At 35.4% G+C, this 20,419-nt stretch overlaps 3 protein-coding genes across 3 annotated transcripts; all 3 read right to left on the bottom strand.

The window, feature by feature from the left end:
* Positions 1–290: 290 nt before the first annotated feature.
* Positions 291–7,537, bottom strand: LOC129437797 (dehydrogenase/reductase SDR family member 11). The gene is made up of 7 exons (XM_055196099.2): positions 7,375–7,537; positions 2,924–3,133; positions 2,752–2,846; positions 2,542–2,671; positions 2,295–2,387; positions 1,605–1,670; positions 291–1,174 (listed from the first exon to the last, which is right to left on the bottom strand). The coding sequence occupies exons 1-7, from the start codon at positions 7,519–7,521 to the stop codon at positions 1,130–1,132; spliced, it is 786 nt and encodes a 261-aa protein (XP_055052074.2). The 5' UTR covers positions 7,522–7,537; the 3' UTR covers positions 291–1,129.
* A 2,689-nt stretch (positions 7,538–10,226) lies between these two features.
* On the bottom strand, positions 10,227–13,028 carry LOC129437800 (dehydrogenase/reductase SDR family member 11). The gene is made up of 7 exons (XM_055196103.2): positions 12,765–13,028; positions 12,368–12,577; positions 11,305–11,399; positions 11,102–11,231; positions 10,915–11,007; positions 10,777–10,842; positions 10,227–10,610 (listed from the first exon to the last, which is right to left on the bottom strand). Exons 1-7 carry the CDS (start codon positions 12,894–12,896, stop codon positions 10,569–10,571), a joined length of 768 nt encoding a protein of 255 aa, XP_055052078.2. The 5' UTR covers positions 12,897–13,028; the 3' UTR covers positions 10,227–10,568.
* Positions 13,029–15,850: 2,822 nt separating this feature from the next.
* LOC129437802 (dehydrogenase/reductase SDR family member 11) lies at positions 15,851–20,320 on the bottom strand. The gene is made up of 7 exons (XM_055196106.2): positions 20,098–20,320; positions 19,346–19,555; positions 17,081–17,175; positions 16,867–16,996; positions 16,674–16,766; positions 16,538–16,603; positions 15,851–16,371 (listed from the first exon to the last, which is right to left on the bottom strand). Exons 1-7 carry the CDS (start codon positions 20,227–20,229, stop codon positions 16,330–16,332), a joined length of 768 nt encoding a protein of 255 aa, XP_055052081.2. The 5' UTR covers positions 20,230–20,320; the 3' UTR covers positions 15,851–16,329.
* Positions 20,321–20,419: the final 99 nt, after the last annotated feature.

Here is a 20,419-nt window from a genome sequence, read left to right as displayed (position 1 = left end):
TCCCCAAAAAAGTAACTAATTGCATTACTTAGTTACTTTTCATGGAAAGTAATGCTTACGTTACTTTTAGTTACTTTTGCGTTACTTTTTCTTGGCTAAAGCTTGATCTCTTTCAGGCCTTGCAGGAGTTTTTATGACTGAAAAGTTCTGCATTCAGAAATTGCATATTTCATCACAAAAATGTTTAGCTCTGGCCTGCCATCTCAGTTTCTGACTCAAACTGTTTCCACACAGGCACAGAGAGTGCATACGTTTAGTTTAATTCTGTACATATTTTTTAATCAAATTAATTAAACTAAAAAAGTAACTCGAGTTACTTTTTTGAAAAAGTAACTCAAATATTAATGTGTACATTTAAAAAGTAATGCGTTACTTTACTCGTTACTTCAGAAAAGTAATATTATTACGTAACTCAAGTTACTTGTAATGCGTTACCCCCAACACTGGTCGTGGACCCTGTTTTCTACCATTTCAAAGCTTGGAAGAGCCAGGACATTTTCCGAAATAACTCAAATTGTGCTCTTCTGAAAGATGATAGACATATGTATCTCGGACAAAACCCACCCACTTTTTCATGCCAATGATATTGGACCCACTCACTTTTTCTTTAATGTAGCGCATATGTCTGTCAGCGCCATCAGTCAAATGTTAACTAAACTCCATTCAGCGTTTTAGCAACAGCCTTGACTTCCATGCTGCTGCTTCCTCAAATCCATTCCACTTGACTCATTTAGATTCCATATAAATTAAACTCCAATCCATTGTTTTTGATACGTTCACCTGCTGTGCTCCAATGACACAACAAGGTTAACAAAGATTTTAGGCTAAAAAGGTAGTTGTTTAATTAAAAGGCACCAGAATGCACGAAAATGGCATCTACTCCAGGAAAAGTTTTGGCCCCAATCACATTTTTTGGCTTCTGACGTCCATTGATTGAGTAAATCATTTCATTTTTTTGCTGAAGTATCGCTTTAAACTATTTAAAGATTACATCAGATGTTACAAGTAAAAACAGTTTTATCTTTTTCAGTGACGTTTTGCCTAGAACCCATTCATTTCTAAACCTGTTGGACACATTGGAAATTCCTGGCCAAAAATGTCTGAAATATTTTGTAGATGAACTGTTAAGTTAGGAATACATCTGTTCCACAGGCATCACCTGAAGTTCTCCAATCTACAAAAAAAGAGAAAAACTACCAACAATTAACCATTGTTCAAATTTCAATAAAAATCATTTTCACCTGATACTCAAAAATAGGGTTTGCAAAGCTCAGAAATTTCCGAACTTAAAGGAATTTAACTTATTTGTAAATTTGGGTCATTTATACAAACTGTATCCCTTTCAAAGTACATTAGCTTCCTCCACATCTGACTCATCTTCAATTGTGTGCCACAATTCCCATATATTTTGTGTAATATAATTTTTCAAAATTCCTAGAATTTTGCAACCATACCAAAAATTACTCTATGACTCTATATATACAGTAAATACGAATAAACACACAACAAAGATTTGATACTGTTATTTTTTTCATAAACAGACATTTTATTTATGTTATGAATAGACTAAATCCATATATTCTCCGGTGATGAGGAACACTTACCCGAACATGAGCGGGAGCACTTAAAACATACACCACTGCATTGGCTATATCATCTGCCTGTAGACACTACAAAAATACAAGATTTAAAAATTAACCCTATACACTCACCTAAAGGATTAATAGGAACACCTTTCAATTTCTCATTAATGCAATTATCCAATCAACCAATCACATGGCAGTTGCTTTAGTGCATTTAGGGGTGTGGTCCTGGTTAAGACAATCTCCTGAACTCTAAACTGAATGTCAGAATGGGAAAGAAAGGTGATTCAATTTTGAGCATGGCATGGTTGTTGGTGCCAGACGGGCCTGTCTGAGTATTTCACAATCTGCTCGGTTACTGAGATTTTCACTCACAACCATTTCTAGGGTTTACAAAGAATGGTGTGAAATAGAGCAACCCAATAGAGCATCTTTGGGATGTGGTGGAACGGGAGCTTCGTGGATGCGCATCCCACAAATCTCCATCAACTGCAAGATGCTATCCTATCAATATGGGCCAACATTTCTAAAGAATGCTTTCAGCACCTTGTTGAATCAAATGCCATGTAGAATTAAGGCAGTTCTGAAGGCGAAAGGGGTTTAAACACAGTATTAGTATGGTGTTCCTTATAATCCTTTAGGTGAGTGTATGTGTTCCACATTTATATAACTGATATATTGAATGATAATTGAATGTTTTCTATTCTATACCTTTATATATTTATAAGCAGCAACAGCAATTTCTGGCATATGACTATAGAGGCGAGGGGTGAACATCGTCTCCACTAAACCAGGAGATATACTCTGTTGAAGAACAAGCATTCATAGTGCCATCATAGTTTTGTGAACATCAATCATCATATATTATAGCAATTAAGAGTCATGATTCGATTCAGATCCTAGCGGTTTATTAGCTGTGATTTTTTTCCTAATATTGTCGCTGATAGTTGGCTCTTACGGTGACACGTATGTGGCTCTTGGTTTCCTGTAGCTCTTGCCGCAAACCTTCTGTAAGTGCAGTCACAGCGTATTTGGTTGCCGTGTAGAAGTGTATGTCAGCTCTGGGCATGACCCGATGTCCACACAAGCTAAAACACAGTAAGATACATTACAATGACACAGACATGAATATGATTGAAAAGCTCTGTCAGATAAAAATCTTCTTTACCTGTTAATGTTAATAATATGACCATCATCAACATTTCTTTCTTTCATGGACTGGTAAGCCTCACGGGTGCACACTGACAATCCGATCACATTCACCTGCAAAATGTGATGTTTGTGATTTCATATGTATATTTTTTATGTATTCTTTATATATTTATGTGTGTCACATTCACATCTAACATAGTCTTCCAGCTGCTGGTTTTGCCATTTAATAGAGGTTCTGGAAAAGCCAAGCCTGCGTTATTGATGCATACGTCAACGCCATGATGTTGATCTTTGATCCAGGTGAACATGGATAAGATTTCTTCTTCTACAGACAGATCACATTTGTATGGAATCAGAGTGCCACTGAATCCACTTTTGACACATTCTGATGCCAATTCCTGTGAAAACAATATACACTTTATGAAGGGTTATAATGCAAAGCGAATTTCAACTGATAAAGAAAGTCATCGTGAAGAGAAAAAAAAAACACAAAAAGTGCATCCAATACAAGTTACAGACCTTGCTTAGAGTTGCATATGCTAGATTATACAACAGTTCTTTCTGGTTCTCGAATCTGATTGGCTAAGAGCTATACGATATTGTACTGATAACAGCACTGTAGCCGCTTCACCTTTCGTATTATTCCGCCACCTAGTGAATGGAGGTCCTAAGCAGGCTCATCTCTGAATGGAAAAACACAGACGCGTTGTGTGAATCACTCTCCGTGTGTGTGTCTCATTAGTTTACTAGCTCATAAATCAGTCTGTGAATCCCCAATCAGAAGTATTATTCCGTCAAAGATCAGCGCTTTTGGATGTTACGTTAAAGTTAATGGGAGTAATGTCTTGTCACATCGTGTGGACGCTTAACACTTGGAAAGAGGAATATAAACACTCGTTTTTTTCTGGAGCTATATCTTTTATCACAACGCGAAAACACCGTGGAACTGCAGGTAAGCCCCGCAGCTTTTAAATGTGGACATTGATCATTTACTTTATCGTGACGTGACTATTAAAACATGTTATGAGATATCGCCACTGGTATATTATAAGCAGCATGCAAAAACATCTCTCTGACACTTATAAAAAACCGTTTTGTATAGTACTGACAAGAACAAAGTTTAATAATAATAATCGAGTGCTCGTATCACGTTAAGAATAAATGAGAAAGCAATAGTAACGTTTCACAAGTATAGTTTTATTAACTTTTACCTCGCGCCAAAACAATAACAACACAAAAGACACTAAATATGAATAAAAAAACAAGTACAAGTTTGATCATGACACCAAATACTGCTGATTTGATCTCATTTTGACGATCATAAACAAACAAGGCCAACAGGAGAGCCAGGGAATACCTTTCAGAAATGTAGCCCAGAGAGGGCGGTGGTCAGCGGGGCGAGTGAACACTGATGTCCGCTCATGCTTTGGTTCTCATTTGTACCGAATCTCACTAAGCAAACGTTCAAACAGGCGCTATCTTTACTAATCGACTGCAGATTTAAATATAATACAGATACATTCTCGACTGAACTAATCTTAAAACTACACTTTGTGACCAAGAAACGGTAATATAAAGTAACGGCTTTTCTGTCCATTGAGTTGTTATGAGCTTCAAAGCAGCCGAAAGTTTTACCTGTCATTCTGGTCGCCCTCAAATCCGTGGCGGAAGAAGTAGTTCTCAAACAAAGAGGCTTTTAAAATAACTCCGTTGTTGTTTTCTAGTTTTCGTTTTTCAAACGTGTGCCGTCGAACTGTTGTATAAAAGCAATATCGCTCTCGGAGTCGTGTGATATAGCTCTATATCATCACGGCTGTGATTGCCTCCGGCACGAGGCCGCATCACAGCCGTGATGATATAGAGCTATATCACACTCCTACTCGAGCGATATTGCTTAAATAGGGAGGGGTTAAAGGAAGAATAAGCATTTTTTTAAAGATGAGATTTAAAAGTGTTCTCGAAACTATCCCTACTTAACAAAATTAATTATTCCAGTGTTTACTATAGTACTACTAGTTTGTGGCAACAAAAAGTCTACTCTCCTGCATACTTATTACAGAATAATCTATTTTTCAATTGTTTCTTGTGGCTAATATGCAAGATATCAAAAAACCTGATGGGAGATCTCTCTTGTGTAAGTTATTAGCTTTAATGTCACAAATCACAGCGAGATCGATCTTTTATTGTATTGATATATGTTTGGCTAGATTTTTTTTTCAGATTTCTTCCAGCTATTTGGGGTTTAAGATATATATAGTTTTTATGTGTGTCTATATCCCATCTTTTCTTTTAAAATTGAAAAAAAATAAAGTCATATGTTAGATAAAATGCACGTTTTAGTCATATCTCCAGGATTTCACTCCTGTAGTGTTCTGTTAATGCACAGAGCCTTTTAATAAACCGCAGACACGGAGAAATGTCTTTTAACTCACGTTTAATACTGAACTACATGTGTGACTGGCCGCACCAGAAAGTAACAACAACATTGCACATACACCGCCCCCTAGTGGCGTTAACATGCCCAACACGTTTCCCCCTCTGAAAATCTAGTAATATTCCACTAGTCACATTTCATGAGGAAGTTACAGGGTCTGGTCGGTTGCACAAGCTAGACGGGTATAAAGCACTCGGGCTTAACTACGTCCGCCTTTGTCACATGAAGCGCCATCTATTACGACCAGGCGCAGCTACGCTCAGCGTAGACGATGCGCGTCCCCGCGTGTGCGGTAATTGAGACGCCAATCGCGTCGCTATGGTTAAAAGCTCACATTTACTGTCGCCAGCTAATGATGAGAAATGAGAGCTTTCCCTCTTCTCATACATTTTCAAGTGCGCGCTTTCCCTCAAGATGCGTGCGTCACGTGCAGACCCATCAAACCTGCACATCAAATAAACGAAAGCCTCTCGTTAAACGAGACTCGTTTTTACAAAAGGTAATAATTTGGCAATTAATTTGATCAATTCTGAATTAAAAAGAAACTAAACAAAGCTTTTAATAAGTACTCACGCCAACAACCTTTGACTAGAGGTAAGATTTAGTCTCTACACCTATGGTGCAACCGGTGTAATTTCTACCAAGGACGTAAAGCACATTTTACGTCAAGAACAGTCTTACGATTTTTTTATGTTATGGGTAGGCTATATTTTTAAAATACAAAATTTTTGCTAAATCACTAGAATTTGCTCAGTGTCCTCATGCTATTAGCACACTCAATGCAGCTATATTTGATGCACTATATGCAAAAAACTAAGTCCTCCTGTTTCTTTCAGTCCCGTTACCAAAATGACCCAATCCTATATTAGGAAACCATGTTAAAAAATAAACTAGTTACCTGAGATTGACAAAAACATTTTTGAAATTTTGACAAGTTACAGCATGCAAATGCCACCGTTTAGGTGGAATGTCACCTGTTCACTTTCGGATTTAAGATAAGACAAGACGTTCAAATGTCACGAACACACTGTGTGGTTAAATCATTGGTTGTAAATATAATGTCATATTTGTTATTTCAAAAACAATAATATTTGTTTTAGTGTAATATTAAACTGTGCATGTCAATATTATTTGCAGCATCCGTGTTCCCGTGTTTTATTAGTTGAAATGTAAACAAATACATTAATGTTAAGCAACTGTGTTTTTATCTTATCTTAACTATTTCATTGGGTGTGTCTTGTGTTACTACTTCGAACACTGTAAAAATTCTTTGATTCATTAATTTTTTTAAAGTCATTTCAACTTAGGCTACTATTATTTATCTTGATTTAAGGCAGTAAATATATTTTACAGTTTAGGCTACTGAACCTTGTTGGTTTTATTAACAGAACTATAACATATCAAACGCTATATAATGTAATGACTGATGAAAACGCTTGGAAAGCCTTTCAAAAAGTACACTGTCCTTATTCAAGAACATCATCAATCTGTTTCTTGCATGCACCTGCAATCGTAACAATTTTCAAAGTACCATTTTTCAGAAAAACTTAATTTTATAAAGATAATGTTTGAGATAGAGATATATTTTTGCTATGGTCAGGAACTCACGAGTATGGGCTATCAATACCAGGTGGAATTTTGAACAAATATAAAACGACTTCAGTATAATTTCACTTTTAACATAGGGAGCGCATTGTTGACCCTGTCAGCAGAGACGAACGTAACAAACAGGTGAGTCAACACAACAGAACAAGATAGATGTTTGTGTTATAAACTTGTTTTTAGTATAAATATACACAACTATGACCTCGTTATTATGCAAACATATTAACTGCAAACCTATTTTGTCATTTATCTTTGTAAAAAAAATATGAAATTACATTTTCATTTTAAAATTCAGTTTTATCAAATGTTTCAAAAGCAACGAGACATGACAAACTTGAATTGTTGAAAAGAAAACATTTTTAACAGTTTGAACACTGAAAATAAAATTAAATCAAATTAGAATAATATAAATTTTTAACATAGGCCTATACAACAATAGCCTATTAGCAGCGGGACAAAAGTAACAACTGTCTGTCAAGAGTTGCGTGTCAAGGATGCTGTCATAGTTTGGAATGCAAAAATCCTCGGAGGAAATCGCTTTGTTACTTTCATCCCGGTTCTCCCCTTATATATAATCTAACAACCCAATATTCACGGTACCTCTATTTGTTCGACGTTTCTGGCACAACCAACCACTTTCATGCCATGCTGGACAAGAGATTTGGCTATTGCAGCTCCGATTCCCACTGAAGCACCAGTAACAACAGCAACTCTGCCTTTCCAGCGATCCATCATTACCCTCAACATAGAGAGCTGAGATTTTGACTTTGCTTGTTATGTAGTCCGACTCCTCCCTGCTGTGTCTGACACTTAATAGCCAGCCAATAGCAACACACTTAAAAACTTCACAGGCATGACTTTAACATTTAACGAAATAATTCACATGAAAATTCATAATTCATCATCGTATCATCTGACTTACGTTCTTCAACACTAACGAATAGCTTCATATTAAAATGCTTTCATGTCTTTAATGGCGAAGCTCCAAAAAGCAGGCTACATAAATTAAACTAATCCAAATGACACTAGTGTGTTATTAACTGTCATCTGATTTGAGAGAAAACATTTTTAATATTTAAAAAAATAAAATGCTTTCATTTCTCAATTCAACAGGTAGCATTTTAATTTATTATGTACACTCCAAACAGAAATTCATATTTACATTCCCATTTTTTTAAGGTACAGATTCAGTCTACTGCTGCTTTATTGCCAATACACTGTAATGCAGCATTTTTGTCAAATCAACATATATGTTATGCTACTTTAATTAAAGAATTAAGATAAACAATTTCAACTTGTTTTTATAAGTTATGTCAACCATCACACGTAAAAACTTAAAATAGTACATTGAATTGACTTGCAAAACCAAGTTTTTTACATTGTATCCCATGTACAGAAAAGAAATAAGTTTATAGCTCTAAACAAAAGCATTCCTATATAAAAATTAAACTGTAAAATTAAACTGTTAATGAAACTATAATTAATAAAAAAATGTAACATTCTTTATTTTGCAAGATGGGTCAATCAATTTTATATTTTTAATAAGTGTTTATCAAATTTCACATTTTTACATTTATCTACCCAAATACCCTAGCCTAGTGGTTAGCCTTAGGCACCCTACCCTAATAATGCGTTGCATACTTGACAAGCTTGCTTGTCACTTTCACTTTTCGCTTTCATCGAGCTACGAAATTGAATTTGGTTGCTATTCACAATCTCACCGCTAGATGCGGCAAAAAACCATGCATACTTGTTTACTTAACTGTGTTATATTTTGCAATGTTGTATTTTTATTAGCAAGTATATTTATTATAAATAAATAAATATAAACGTTTAATTTCTCTTTATCAGCAATTCTTTCCAAAAGATAAATTATGCCAGTTGATGGTCCACCTCACTGTTAGACTTTTTATTGTATATATGCGGTAACTCACTGTAACTGCCCCATTAGGCTACAGTACATTTACACTATGATGTGTTTAACGCAGTTCCATTTTACTGTATAATACCCTTACTGTAACCTAGTTTAAAAAAATATATTTCCTTAAAGGGGAATCAAACTCAGGTCACCCGTGGTGGACTGGCGGTCCATAACACTACCACAGCACCACAAAGTCACTTGAAAAGTCCTTCGCTACACTCCCCAAGTAGCCTCTTATGTGAGTCTCAAGACTCTAAAAAAGCCTTTCCACTGCACACGGCAAACGACGGGCGATAAGCCGGAAGTCATTCATTTCCTATGGAGAGTCGCAAAGGGGTTGCGTGAGGTGCCGACCATCTGCGGATGCGTAAATATCGGACCCGTTTTGAGCGTTGGATCCGTTAAAAAATTTGAACTTGTGCGACTAAACCGCATGCGATTCCAACCGGAAGTGATTTTTTTCAGTGTATTATAATCAAAAACCGTGTGTGAGGTGAAAATTATTCATCCTTTTGGTTTAACTTTATTAGTAACACTTGAATCCTTAAAAGACTTTTGATTACTGATAATAATACATTATTAATTTAATTTGTGTACGTTATTATTTAAATCTTGTCTTTATATGTTCTCTCAAAAAATATTTGCAATCTTTGTCATATATGCATAGCTGTTTATAGTTTCATTCATTTGCATTCATTTATTTATTCCATCATGGTAAACATATTAGAATGAAGCCTCTTGCGCTGGAATGAGCTTCTTTCCCATATACGATTAAACTAAAACTTCATTACGACTGCCACTAGGGGAGAACTCCTTAGTGGCAGTGGAAAGGCGGCTTACGAGGTGAAGTGTCACTAGTGTTTTGAAGTCTTGAGGTCAAATTCAAATCTGACGGTCAAGCATTTATCCATAATCCTTTTCTTGTTTCTATCTACAATTCTCAATAAATTATTTACACTGCTAAAAACAATTTACATTTTGAAATTTGCTTCACTGCTAAAAGCATACAAATAAAATGTATTTCATTTCATAGATATATTTTATTTTTCCATTTTATATGCTTTTATAACAATGTTTTATTCAACTATAGTAACACTACTGCTGTTGTTTTACAGCAGTCTACGGCAAATTCAAAACATGCAGTAAATCACTGTAAATTAAATGTTAATACCATTAATGAAATGCATATTACAGTAATGAACTGGAAACGAAAATTATGGTATTATACTGGGCATTTTGTGGTAAGTAACTGTAGAAATTACAGTTAAGTCTAAAAGTGCATCCCACTATTTACAGTCTGTTACAGTCAGTAAACTGAGCTGTGGTCAGCCTGTACAATTGGGGAATTCATAATACACCCTACAGACATTCATTTATTAGTTTCATTTTTTTTTTCATTTTTCACATAGGGTACCAAATAGCCCTGCAGAAAATAATTTTGTCCATGATTATGGTAAGTAGCTTACAGCTGTTTAAAGCTGTAATTTTACAGGTGGTCAAAGCTAAAATAAATATAAAAAAGTAACAAACATTCTCATTAATGATTCTTTATTTATCATCTTTTGGAGCTCAAGCTAAATAAATTACACAGATTATTCATTTTGCAAGACATGTAACTCAATATCTGATTTTAAAAAGTACCAAGAGTATTTCACACATTTACTGAAATGCTTGTTTTAGTTTCTCCTATTACCAATAATTACAAATGTGGACATTTCTAAATGAAACAAAGCAGCATTCATTACAAATTGCATTTTACAACATTAACATGTTTACAAACAAATTAAAAAAAGTTTTGCCACTATCACATTCTGTAAACTTTTAATTTGATAATCAATAAATTTGGAAAGATGTTTCAATGTATTCATTTCAGTTATGTCAGTTGTTCTACAGGCCTCATCTGAATTTCACCAATCTAAAGAGGACAAAAGCACACAGTTATAATAATAGTCATTATGTAAAAGTCATTATACATAGAAAAAGCATTGCATGAATTATCACTGTGTGGATTCATACTGTCCAATATTTACCCAGCTTCAGTTAAAAGCAACCTAGTGTGTCAGCTAATGAACCCAACTCACCTGAACATGTGGAGGAGCACTCAGTACATACACAACTGCAGAGGCAACGTCATCAGCTTCCAGGCACTGTGAATACAACATTTAAATACATTATAAACCTGCAATGTATCTTACAGAAAAAAATCTGATTTTTTTTACCTTAAAACTTGTATAGGTTGCAGCAGCCATCTCTGGCTTGTGTTTTAAAAGTCTAAAGGCAAACTCTGTCTCCACAAGACAAGGAGATATAGACTGTTAAAAGAGCACAGCACCATTACACTGTTTTACTATGAACAATCTGTCAAAAGTCTTCGTAAACATCAGTTCTTCATTAGGTTTATCTTACCGTGGCACGTATGTGGGCTTTAGCCTCTCGTAACTCTTGTCTCAAACCTTCTGTTAGTGCAGTCACAGCAAATTTGGTAGCAGCGTAGAAGTGAACGTCACTATTGTGCACAACTCTGTGTCCACACATGCTAAAACAAATATTGTGATATATTTAATGCTAGAATAATATGAATGAAAATATCTAATAAATCCTTGCTGTACCTGTTAATGTTAATAATATGACCGTCATCAACATTTCTTTCTTTCATGGACTGGTAAGCTTCACGAGTGCACACTGATAGTCCGATCACATTCACCTGCAAAAATGTAAAATAGTACGACATTTTGAATTGAAGTGTTACCAAAGTTGCTTTAAGGAAAATCTTAGCACTCAGCTGATCCTAATAGTGCATCTGGGAAACTATTTTTTCATACAAGATCATGGGTCTGCAGAGTTTATTAACAACCCTGTTTACGCTGAAGTAGTCTGGATGAAAGGCTTAAACGTGGCTGAAGTAATGCGTTTTACAACGTAAAACGTAGAACCAGTATGTTTTGTTTGGCAACAAAATGAGTAATTAATTAAGTTAGTAATTATTTTTCTGATGTGTAATTACATAGAATTTATGATTCTGTCATCATTTACTCATCCTCGTGTTGTTCTAAACCTGTTTGAATTTCTTTTGTCTGATGAACACAAAAGAAGATATTTTGAGAAATGATGGTAACACACAGCAGATAGTGACCACTGACTTCCATAAAAAATATGATGGAATTTAATGGGTACTGTCAACTGTGAGTTTACCATCATTTATCACAATACTTCCAAAATATTTTTTCCTACTATGGAAGTCAGTGGTCACTATCTGTTGTGTGTTAACCATCATTTATCAAAATATCTTCTTTTGTGTTCATCATAAAAAAGAAATTCATACAAGTTTAGAACAACATGAGGATGAGTAAATGATGACAGAATTTTCATTTTAAGGTGTACTATCCCTTTAAGAGTCAACAATAAAGAGTAAACAACGCTGTTTAGAGAGAAGAACAGATACAACTACAAATATTTATAATTTATTATGGCATAAATAAAGAAATCGAACGAACTGAACTTTTTAAAGAGCCTGAGCGCCTGCTAGCGACACATACTTGTAGTGATATAAGAGTCAGTAATCACGCGGCACTGCGCAGACTGACCATGATGTCAAAATACTGGGTCTCGCTTTTCTGACATTTCTTTCTGATAATAACTTTTGCAGACAAAAAGGTGCTGCACGTTACTTACATCCAGCATAGCTTTCCAGCCACTGGTTTTGCCATTTAATATATTGTCTGGATGAGCCAAGCCAGCGTTATTGATGCACACGTCAACGCCATGATGTTGAATTTTGATCGAGGAAAACATGGCCAAGATTTCTTCTTCTACAGACAGATCACATTTATATGGAATTAAAGTGCCACTGAATCCACTTTTGACACATTCTGATGCTAATTTCTGCAAGAAAATGAACATTTCATGAAACTATGTCAGTTTACTTTATTTTAAGTTAAATATACGCTTCATCAACAAATTCAAACCTATTTCTCACAACTTGGCTTTATGCAGCATCATACACAAACTCATATTCATTTTAAAATAAATGCATATTTATTTTTAAGCGATGTTTGACAGTTGTTATTACCTCTATTTGTTCGACGTTTCTGGCACAACCAACCACTTTCATGCCATTCTGGACAAGAGATTTGGCTATTGCAGCTCCAATTCCCACCGAAGCACCAGTAACAAGAGCAACTCTGCCTTTCCAGCGATCCATAACAGCAAAAGTTTACTCGCTTTCGTAAAGTTCAGTGTACAATGGCACAGGGTTGCCAGTTCTGTGTAACCAGTTCCTACTGACGCTGCCCTAAATGAGTTTAACATTGGGGGGGACACATATCGGACACCTGACAGATCTGTTAAAGGTTCAAACAGAAATATGTCATAAATTAACTACTCTGCAAAACATTCACAGACATACTTTATTCAGGCATGAAAATGGGTCAGGGGTGAAAATGGTGGGAAGGTACCCCTCTAGGGGGGTCTGGGGGGCATGCTCCCCGGATTTTTTTTGTGAAAATTCCATATTTTAAAGCATCAATCTGATGCATTTTGAGATGCATTTTTTTAATTTGGCTGTTTGCCTCAATCTGATAAGCATTACAAACTTTGCTTGGACATTCTCCTGCATTATTCACAGCCTGTATGTGTGTTTTAATTATAATTTTAAACTTATTTGTTAAAGTATATGATGTTGACTGCAAACTAAATAGATTAAACTACATAGATTCTGTAAGATGTTTTTTTTAGTTTGTTACACATAGATTAACATGAACGAGATAACATTTTTAAGCAATAACGTAAAAATAATGTTAATAAATGGCTAAAAACTCCCACAATGAAAAAAAACTGAAGAGTTACTTTAGAAAACTGTAAATTGTACTATATTATAGGAAACACTACACTTTGTTAATGTAAACTGTAGTATTATTTAATATGAATAATTAATGTTCAATTAATTTTAAAGTTCAAAAACATACTATAGTATTTACGAATTTTACTACACTGTATTATAGCTAGCAATATAGATTTTAAATAGCTTACTAACATATACTACAGTATTTTTTCATGTTGGCTAAACTGAATGTTTTTAGGATGAAACATTTTAACGAATTAAACATTATTTTTAGTTTAAATGTCAACTTTTTTAAACCCAGCAGCAGTCAGTAATCCATCCAGTCAATAATTGTCTCTGATGATAACCTTTGGCATCACGTGATGTCGACTGACAGACATGCAGGGCTAACCAGCTGCCGCAGTGTCAGACTCTCATGCTTTTATGCTCTTTATTCACTTCATAGCATGCCATGCATACTTGTTTACTTAACGGTGTAATATTTTGCAGTGTTAGCAAGTATATTTATTATATTTTTTTGTTGTTCTTCTAGAAACCACAGCGCACCACAATAAATATCTAACCATTCAATTTCTCTTTATCAGCCATTATTCACTACTATTCACAGTATGTTACAGTCAGTAAACTACGCTGTGATCAGCCTTTAAAGGAGCATTTCACCCGTGGAAACATTCATCTTTATTAATAGTTGATCATATTTGTAATCAAAACGTGACATACATTTCGAATTTGGTGCCTATTTGACCGAGAAAAGGAGTGTTTGTAGTCTCACCACCTCTACAAAGATATACTTCATTCTTTCAATGATGCAAAATGATGATTTTTACATCACTGAAAGAAGGAAGTGCAACACTGCAATCCATATTTCTCCTGTCTCAGGGAAACAGAGGGACTGATGCACGACCATTCAAAAACATGACTGGGTTTCTAACTATACACAGCTTAATGCAAATGGGTGAAGTGTCCCTTTAAAGGGGACATTCCACAAGACGTTTTTAAGATATTAAAATAAATCTTTGGTGTCCCCAGACTACATATGTAGATTTAGCTCAAAATACCATATATTTATTGTGGCATGTTAAAATAGGCACTTTATGCACCGTTTTTGTGTGTATCCCTTTAAATCCAAATGAGCTGCTCAGGTGGGCGGAGTCTGAAGCGCTCGCGCTGAAGACAAGACATCGCATCAAGAGGAAATATTTTCTCATGAAAGAAGTTGTTGAGAGATGTTCAGCATTATATATTTGAACAAGTTTCAAAAGTCAATCATTTGTTTTATTCATACTAAATACATGTTTATCAGCAGATGGGGAACATTGTGGAATAAAAATAAAGACTTTTAGGTCTCATGCTGCCAGTGTTTTAAACAGGCACAATGATTTTCAGCATGTTACAATAAAATACACGTCCACAAATACTCAGAAGTTTACTTTTTGACCAAACCACACGAGCACATTTAAATGATCTGTAATAAAACAACACGTTTAATCCTTAAACTTTAGAGAAACTGATCAAATGACATGTTTAAGTTTATTGTGTACACATATTGAGCACATTCACGTTTCTGTCAGTCTCTCACTCTCTATCTTGTAACTCCTGGTATTCATCTGAAACTTGAGAGAAACATTAAACAACATATTTATGCTTATTGTGTATGATAGTGAATAGGCATTGTTCTCTCACTCTGCCTCGTGCAGTGCATTAATCCTCGTGTTCATTCATATAAACTTAAGAGAAACATATTAAACAACATACTTGTATTGATGAAAGTGAACCGTCGCGTTGCTCTTTCTCTCTCTCTCTCTCTCTCTCTCTCTCTCTCTCTCTCGTTTGTTCATTCGTTCACTGACTCGCTCTCTCTTTCTTGCACTAAGGTAATTAATCCTCATCTTCAACCTTTAGAAAGACCATTAAAACTACAAGTTATAAGATTGTAGGCTACTGTTTGTGTTTGAGGGAATACAAACACGTCGTGCTGTCAGTCATTCTTTCTCTCGTTCACTCGCACTCGTGAGGCCGCGTCACGGTTGGATAGTGCAGATGAAGGGGCGGTATCATTATAATAAGATCCCCTTACTACATCATGGGGGAAGCGAAATCCGAATGACCTATATATTCACACGCATGCTTGCAGAGAGAGCCTTACCCAAACAAAGTTACAGGGTTGCTATTTTCATGTTTTCTGGGTTGGTAGAAGCACTGGGGACCCTATTATAGCACTTAAACATGGAAGAAGTCTGATTTTCATGGAATGTCCCCTTTAAAATTGGCAGAGGTATTCATAATACACACTATAGACATTCATTTATTAGTTTATTTTTAACATTTTCACATAGGGTACCAAATGGCCCTGCTACAGAAAATAATTTTGTCCATGATTATGGTTACAGCTGTTTAAAACTGTGATTTTGACATGTAAAGTCAAAGCTGAAATAAATAATATAAAAAAGTATTAAACTTTTTCATTAGTGATTCTTTATTTATTGTCTTTTGGAGCTCAAGCTAAATAAAATACACAGATTATTCATTTTGCAAGACATTCAACTCAATATCTGTAAGAGTATTTCTCACATTTACTGAAATGCTTGTTTTAGTTTCTCCTATACCATTACCAATAATTATAAAAGTGGAAATTTGTAAAGGAGACAACGCAGCATTCGTTACAAATTGCATTTTACAACATTAACATTGTTTACAACAAATTAAAAAAAGTTTTGCCACTAATACATAACAATCTATAAACTTTTAATTTGATAATCAATAAATTTGGAAAGACATATTGTATTTATTTCGGTTATATCAATTGTTCAACAGGCATCATCTGAATGTCACCAATCTAAAGAGGACAAAAGCACACAGTTATAATAAAAGTCATTATGTAAAAGTCATTATACATAGAAAAGGCATTGCATAAATTATCACTCTGTGGATTTTTACTGTCCAATATTTACCCAGCTTGAGTTAAAAGCAACCCAGTGTGTCAGCTAATGAACCCAACTCACCTGAACATGTGGAGGAGCACTCAGTACATACACAACTGCAGAGGCAACGTCATCAGCTTCCAGGCACTGTGAAGACAACATTTAAATACATTATAAACCTGCAATGTATCTTATAGAAGAGATGCAGATTTTTTACCTTTAAACTTGTATAGGTTGCAGCAGCCATCTCTGGCTTGTGTTTTAAAAGTCGAAAAGCAAACTCTGTCTCCTCAAGACCAGGAGATATACACTGTTAAAAGAGCACAGCACCATTACACTGTTTTATATGAACAATCATACTTCTGTCAAAAGTCTTTGTAAAAATCAGTTCTTCATTAGATTTGTCTTACCGTGGCACGTATGTGGGCTTTAGCCTCTCGTAACTCTTGTCTCAAACCTTCTGTTAGTGCAGTCACAGCATATTTGGTAGCAGTGTAGAAGTGATAGTCACTATAGTGCACAACTTTGTGTCCACACATGCTAAAACACATATATTGTAATATGAATAATATTGAATGAATATGAATAATATGAATGAAAATATCTAAATAATCATTGCTCTACCTGTTAATGTTAATAATATGACCATCATCAACATTTCCTTCTTTCATGGACTGGTAAGCTTCACGAGTGCACACTGATAGTCCGATCACATTCACCTGCAAAAATGTAAAATAGTACGACATTTTGAATTGAAGTGTTACCTAAGTTGTTTTAAGGAAAGTCTCAGCACTCAGCTGATCCTAAATGCAGTGTCTCTGGGCAACTATTTTATTCATGCAAGATCATGGGTCTGCAGCGTTTATGAACGACTCTGTTTATGAGGGTCAAAAATGCAGAATTAGTGGATGAAAGGCATAAACGTGGCTGAAGTAATACGTTTTACAACGTAGAACCAGTATGTTTTGTTTGGCAGCCAAATTAGTAATTAACTTAGTAATTATTTTTCTGATGTTTAATTACACAGAATTTATGATTCTGTCATCATTTACTCATCCTCATGTTGTTCTAAACCTGTATGAATTTCTTTTGTCTGATGAACAAAAAAGAAGATATTTTGAGAAATTATGGTAAACACACAGCAGTAAGTGACCACTGACTTCCATAAAAAATGTGATGGAATTTAATAGGTACTGTCAACTGTGAGCTGACCATCTATCAGGATCCTGAATGTCATTATGTGTTTAGTCTTGTTTCTAGTACCAGGAACCTGACACCCTCATATAGTGTTCTGTGTTTGTCTGGAGAGTCACGTGACCTATGTGTTATGTGTGGCACGTGCTCTCCCGTCTTTAGTCTTAACCTTACCCTCCTGTTTCCTTATTATGTATGATTAGTTTCCTCACCTGTTTGTTATTGTCCCCTAATTAGTTCCCTTATTTAAATGCCATTGTGTCTCTTGTTTTTGTGGTATCATTGTATGTGTTTGTATACGTCATCGTCAGGAGTCTTTTTTAGTTTTGTCATGTTTGCTATTATTTCAGTCTTGCCTTGTTTACCCCCTCGAGGGATTTTTTGTTCTATTTTATAAAACGGTTAGTTCCAATCCTTGATTTAGTGATGGGAGAAACAAAGCTTTTCGAAGCTTCGAATCAATTGAACCAATTGCTTTGAAAATTGATTCAGTTTTTCGAAGCAGTTCGAAACACCACACACGCTGGCGACCCCTGCTGGTCAAAATAGTGTAAAGCAGATATGGCCAAACATTTTACACTTTTTTTTACAAAATAATAACAAGATTTTTATTAAAATATGTTAAAAAAAATTATTTAACTTAATTTAGACATAGTTAAAAGTGTATTATGTGTTTTTAGTTTTATTTAGGGCAAACAAATGATTAAAACTAACTACCCTTTTAATTATGCACATTTTTGTCATTAAATCTGTCTATAAACAATAAATAGACAAAATGGCAGTGTTATTAGTCAGAAGGATAAATGTTTTATGAACTTTTATAATAAAACTGGCCCGAGTTCACCGAAACATATTAGACACTGGTCATGTGATCAACTCCCCCTAGTGGTGAATCGTCGGATTTTCGAAACGTTTCGAAACAGTTATGACGTAATGAAGCCTCGTTTGCTAAAATCACGTGACTTGGGCCAGTTTGAAACAAGCTCCGAACCACTGATTCGAAACAAAAGGTTCGTAAATGTTTCGAAGCCTCATGAAGCAGTGCTTCGAAAACGACCATCACTACCTTGATTCTGATTGGTCAATAGGTGTGCTTTATTCACGATAAAACACTGCTATGACCGCTTCACCCAACGGTTCTATTTAATATCACTGCGCCCTTAGCAACACATAAACATATAATGAGACAAAGTCTGAGAGCAGTTTGTTGTTTTTATTTGAGCTTCCATGTTGTTGTTTGCATTAAGGGACTATTTTTTCTAGCGGAAGGAATGCTTTTATTGATTTAACTTCATGAAAGTTGCACTAATGTTTTTTTTACTTTAATATTGTGTGGTAACCGTTTTATAAAAGCAATAAGGTACTCGAGGCAAGTGCTGTATGGTGAATAAGCAACGGCCGAAGGGCTTCGCGTCGTGCCTAACAACCCCCTTCAGCCGTTACTTATTCACGACACAGCACAGCCTCTCATACCCTATTGCTTTTATAAAAGTCTTTGAGTTGAGAGCTGTCTGCCCATGAGCGCCTGCTAGCGACGCATATTGTAGTGACATAACAGTCAGTAATCATGCAGAACTGCGCAGACTGACTGGTAAATGACGTCAAAATACTGCGTGAGCGAGTTTTTTCTCAATTTTCTGACATTTCTTTCTGATAATAACCTTCGCAGACAAAAAGGTGCTGCACCTTACTTACATCCAGCATAGCTTTCCAGCCACTGGTTTTGCCAGTTAATATATTGTCTGGATGAGCCAAGCCAGCGTTATTGATGCACACGTCAACGCCATGATGTTGAACTTTGATAAAGGAAAACATGGCCAAGATTTCTTCTTCTACTGACAGATCACATTTATATGGAATTAAAGTGCCACTGAATCCACTATTGTCAAATTCTGATGCTAATTTCTGCAAGAAAAATGAACATTTCATGAAACTATGTCAGTTTGCTTTAAGTTAAATAAATGTTATTCATATTAGCACTGGTTAAAATGTATAAAACAGGACCATGATATTTCATGAACAGATAGGCTACTGCAACAGTACAAATGGAAGCATATTTCATTGTCGCTTGGGTTTAGGGTTAGATTTGGGTTTTGCTGTAGGATGTAATTTAAAGGAACAGTATGTAGGATTGTGGCCAAAACTGGTTCTGCAATCACAAAACTTGTGGCTAAAACTGGTACTGCAATCACACAACTGGTGGCCAATACACAAAATGACAACATAAACATCAGTTGAGGGCTGCAACTCCACTTTTTAAATGACAATATCTTGGCCAGACCACTGTTGTCAGTGATATTCTCATTGCATCATTCACTGTAGGCCAACTCAGACAGATCACATTTATATAGAATTAAAGTGCCAAAATTATGGCTTTATGCAGCATCATACACAAACGCATATTTATGCATATTTATTTTAAAGCGATGTTTGACAATTGTTATTACCTCTATTTGTTCCACGTTTCTGGCACAACCAACCACTTTCATGCCATGCTGGACAAGAGATTTGGCTATTGCAGCTCCAATTCCCACTGAAGCACCAGTAACAAGAGCAACTCTGCCTTTCCAGCGATCCATAACAGCAAAAGTTTACTCGTTTTCGTAAAGTTCAGTGTACAATGGCACAGGGTTGCCAGTTCTGTGTAACCAGTTCCTACTGACGCTGCCCTAAATGAGTTTAACATTGGGGGGGGACACATATCGGACACCTGACAGATCTGTTAAAGGTTTAAACAGAAATATGTCATAAATTAACTACTCTGCAAAA

This window comes from Misgurnus anguillicaudatus, chromosome 24 (genome assembly GCF_027580225.2).
Source record: "Misgurnus anguillicaudatus chromosome 24, ASM2758022v2, whole genome shotgun sequence".
Classification (NCBI taxonomy): domain Eukaryota; kingdom Metazoa; phylum Chordata; class Actinopteri; order Cypriniformes; family Cobitidae; genus Misgurnus; species Misgurnus anguillicaudatus.
Note: the sequence above shows the minus strand (reverse complement) of the source record. Positions and strands in the feature narration are given on the sequence as shown.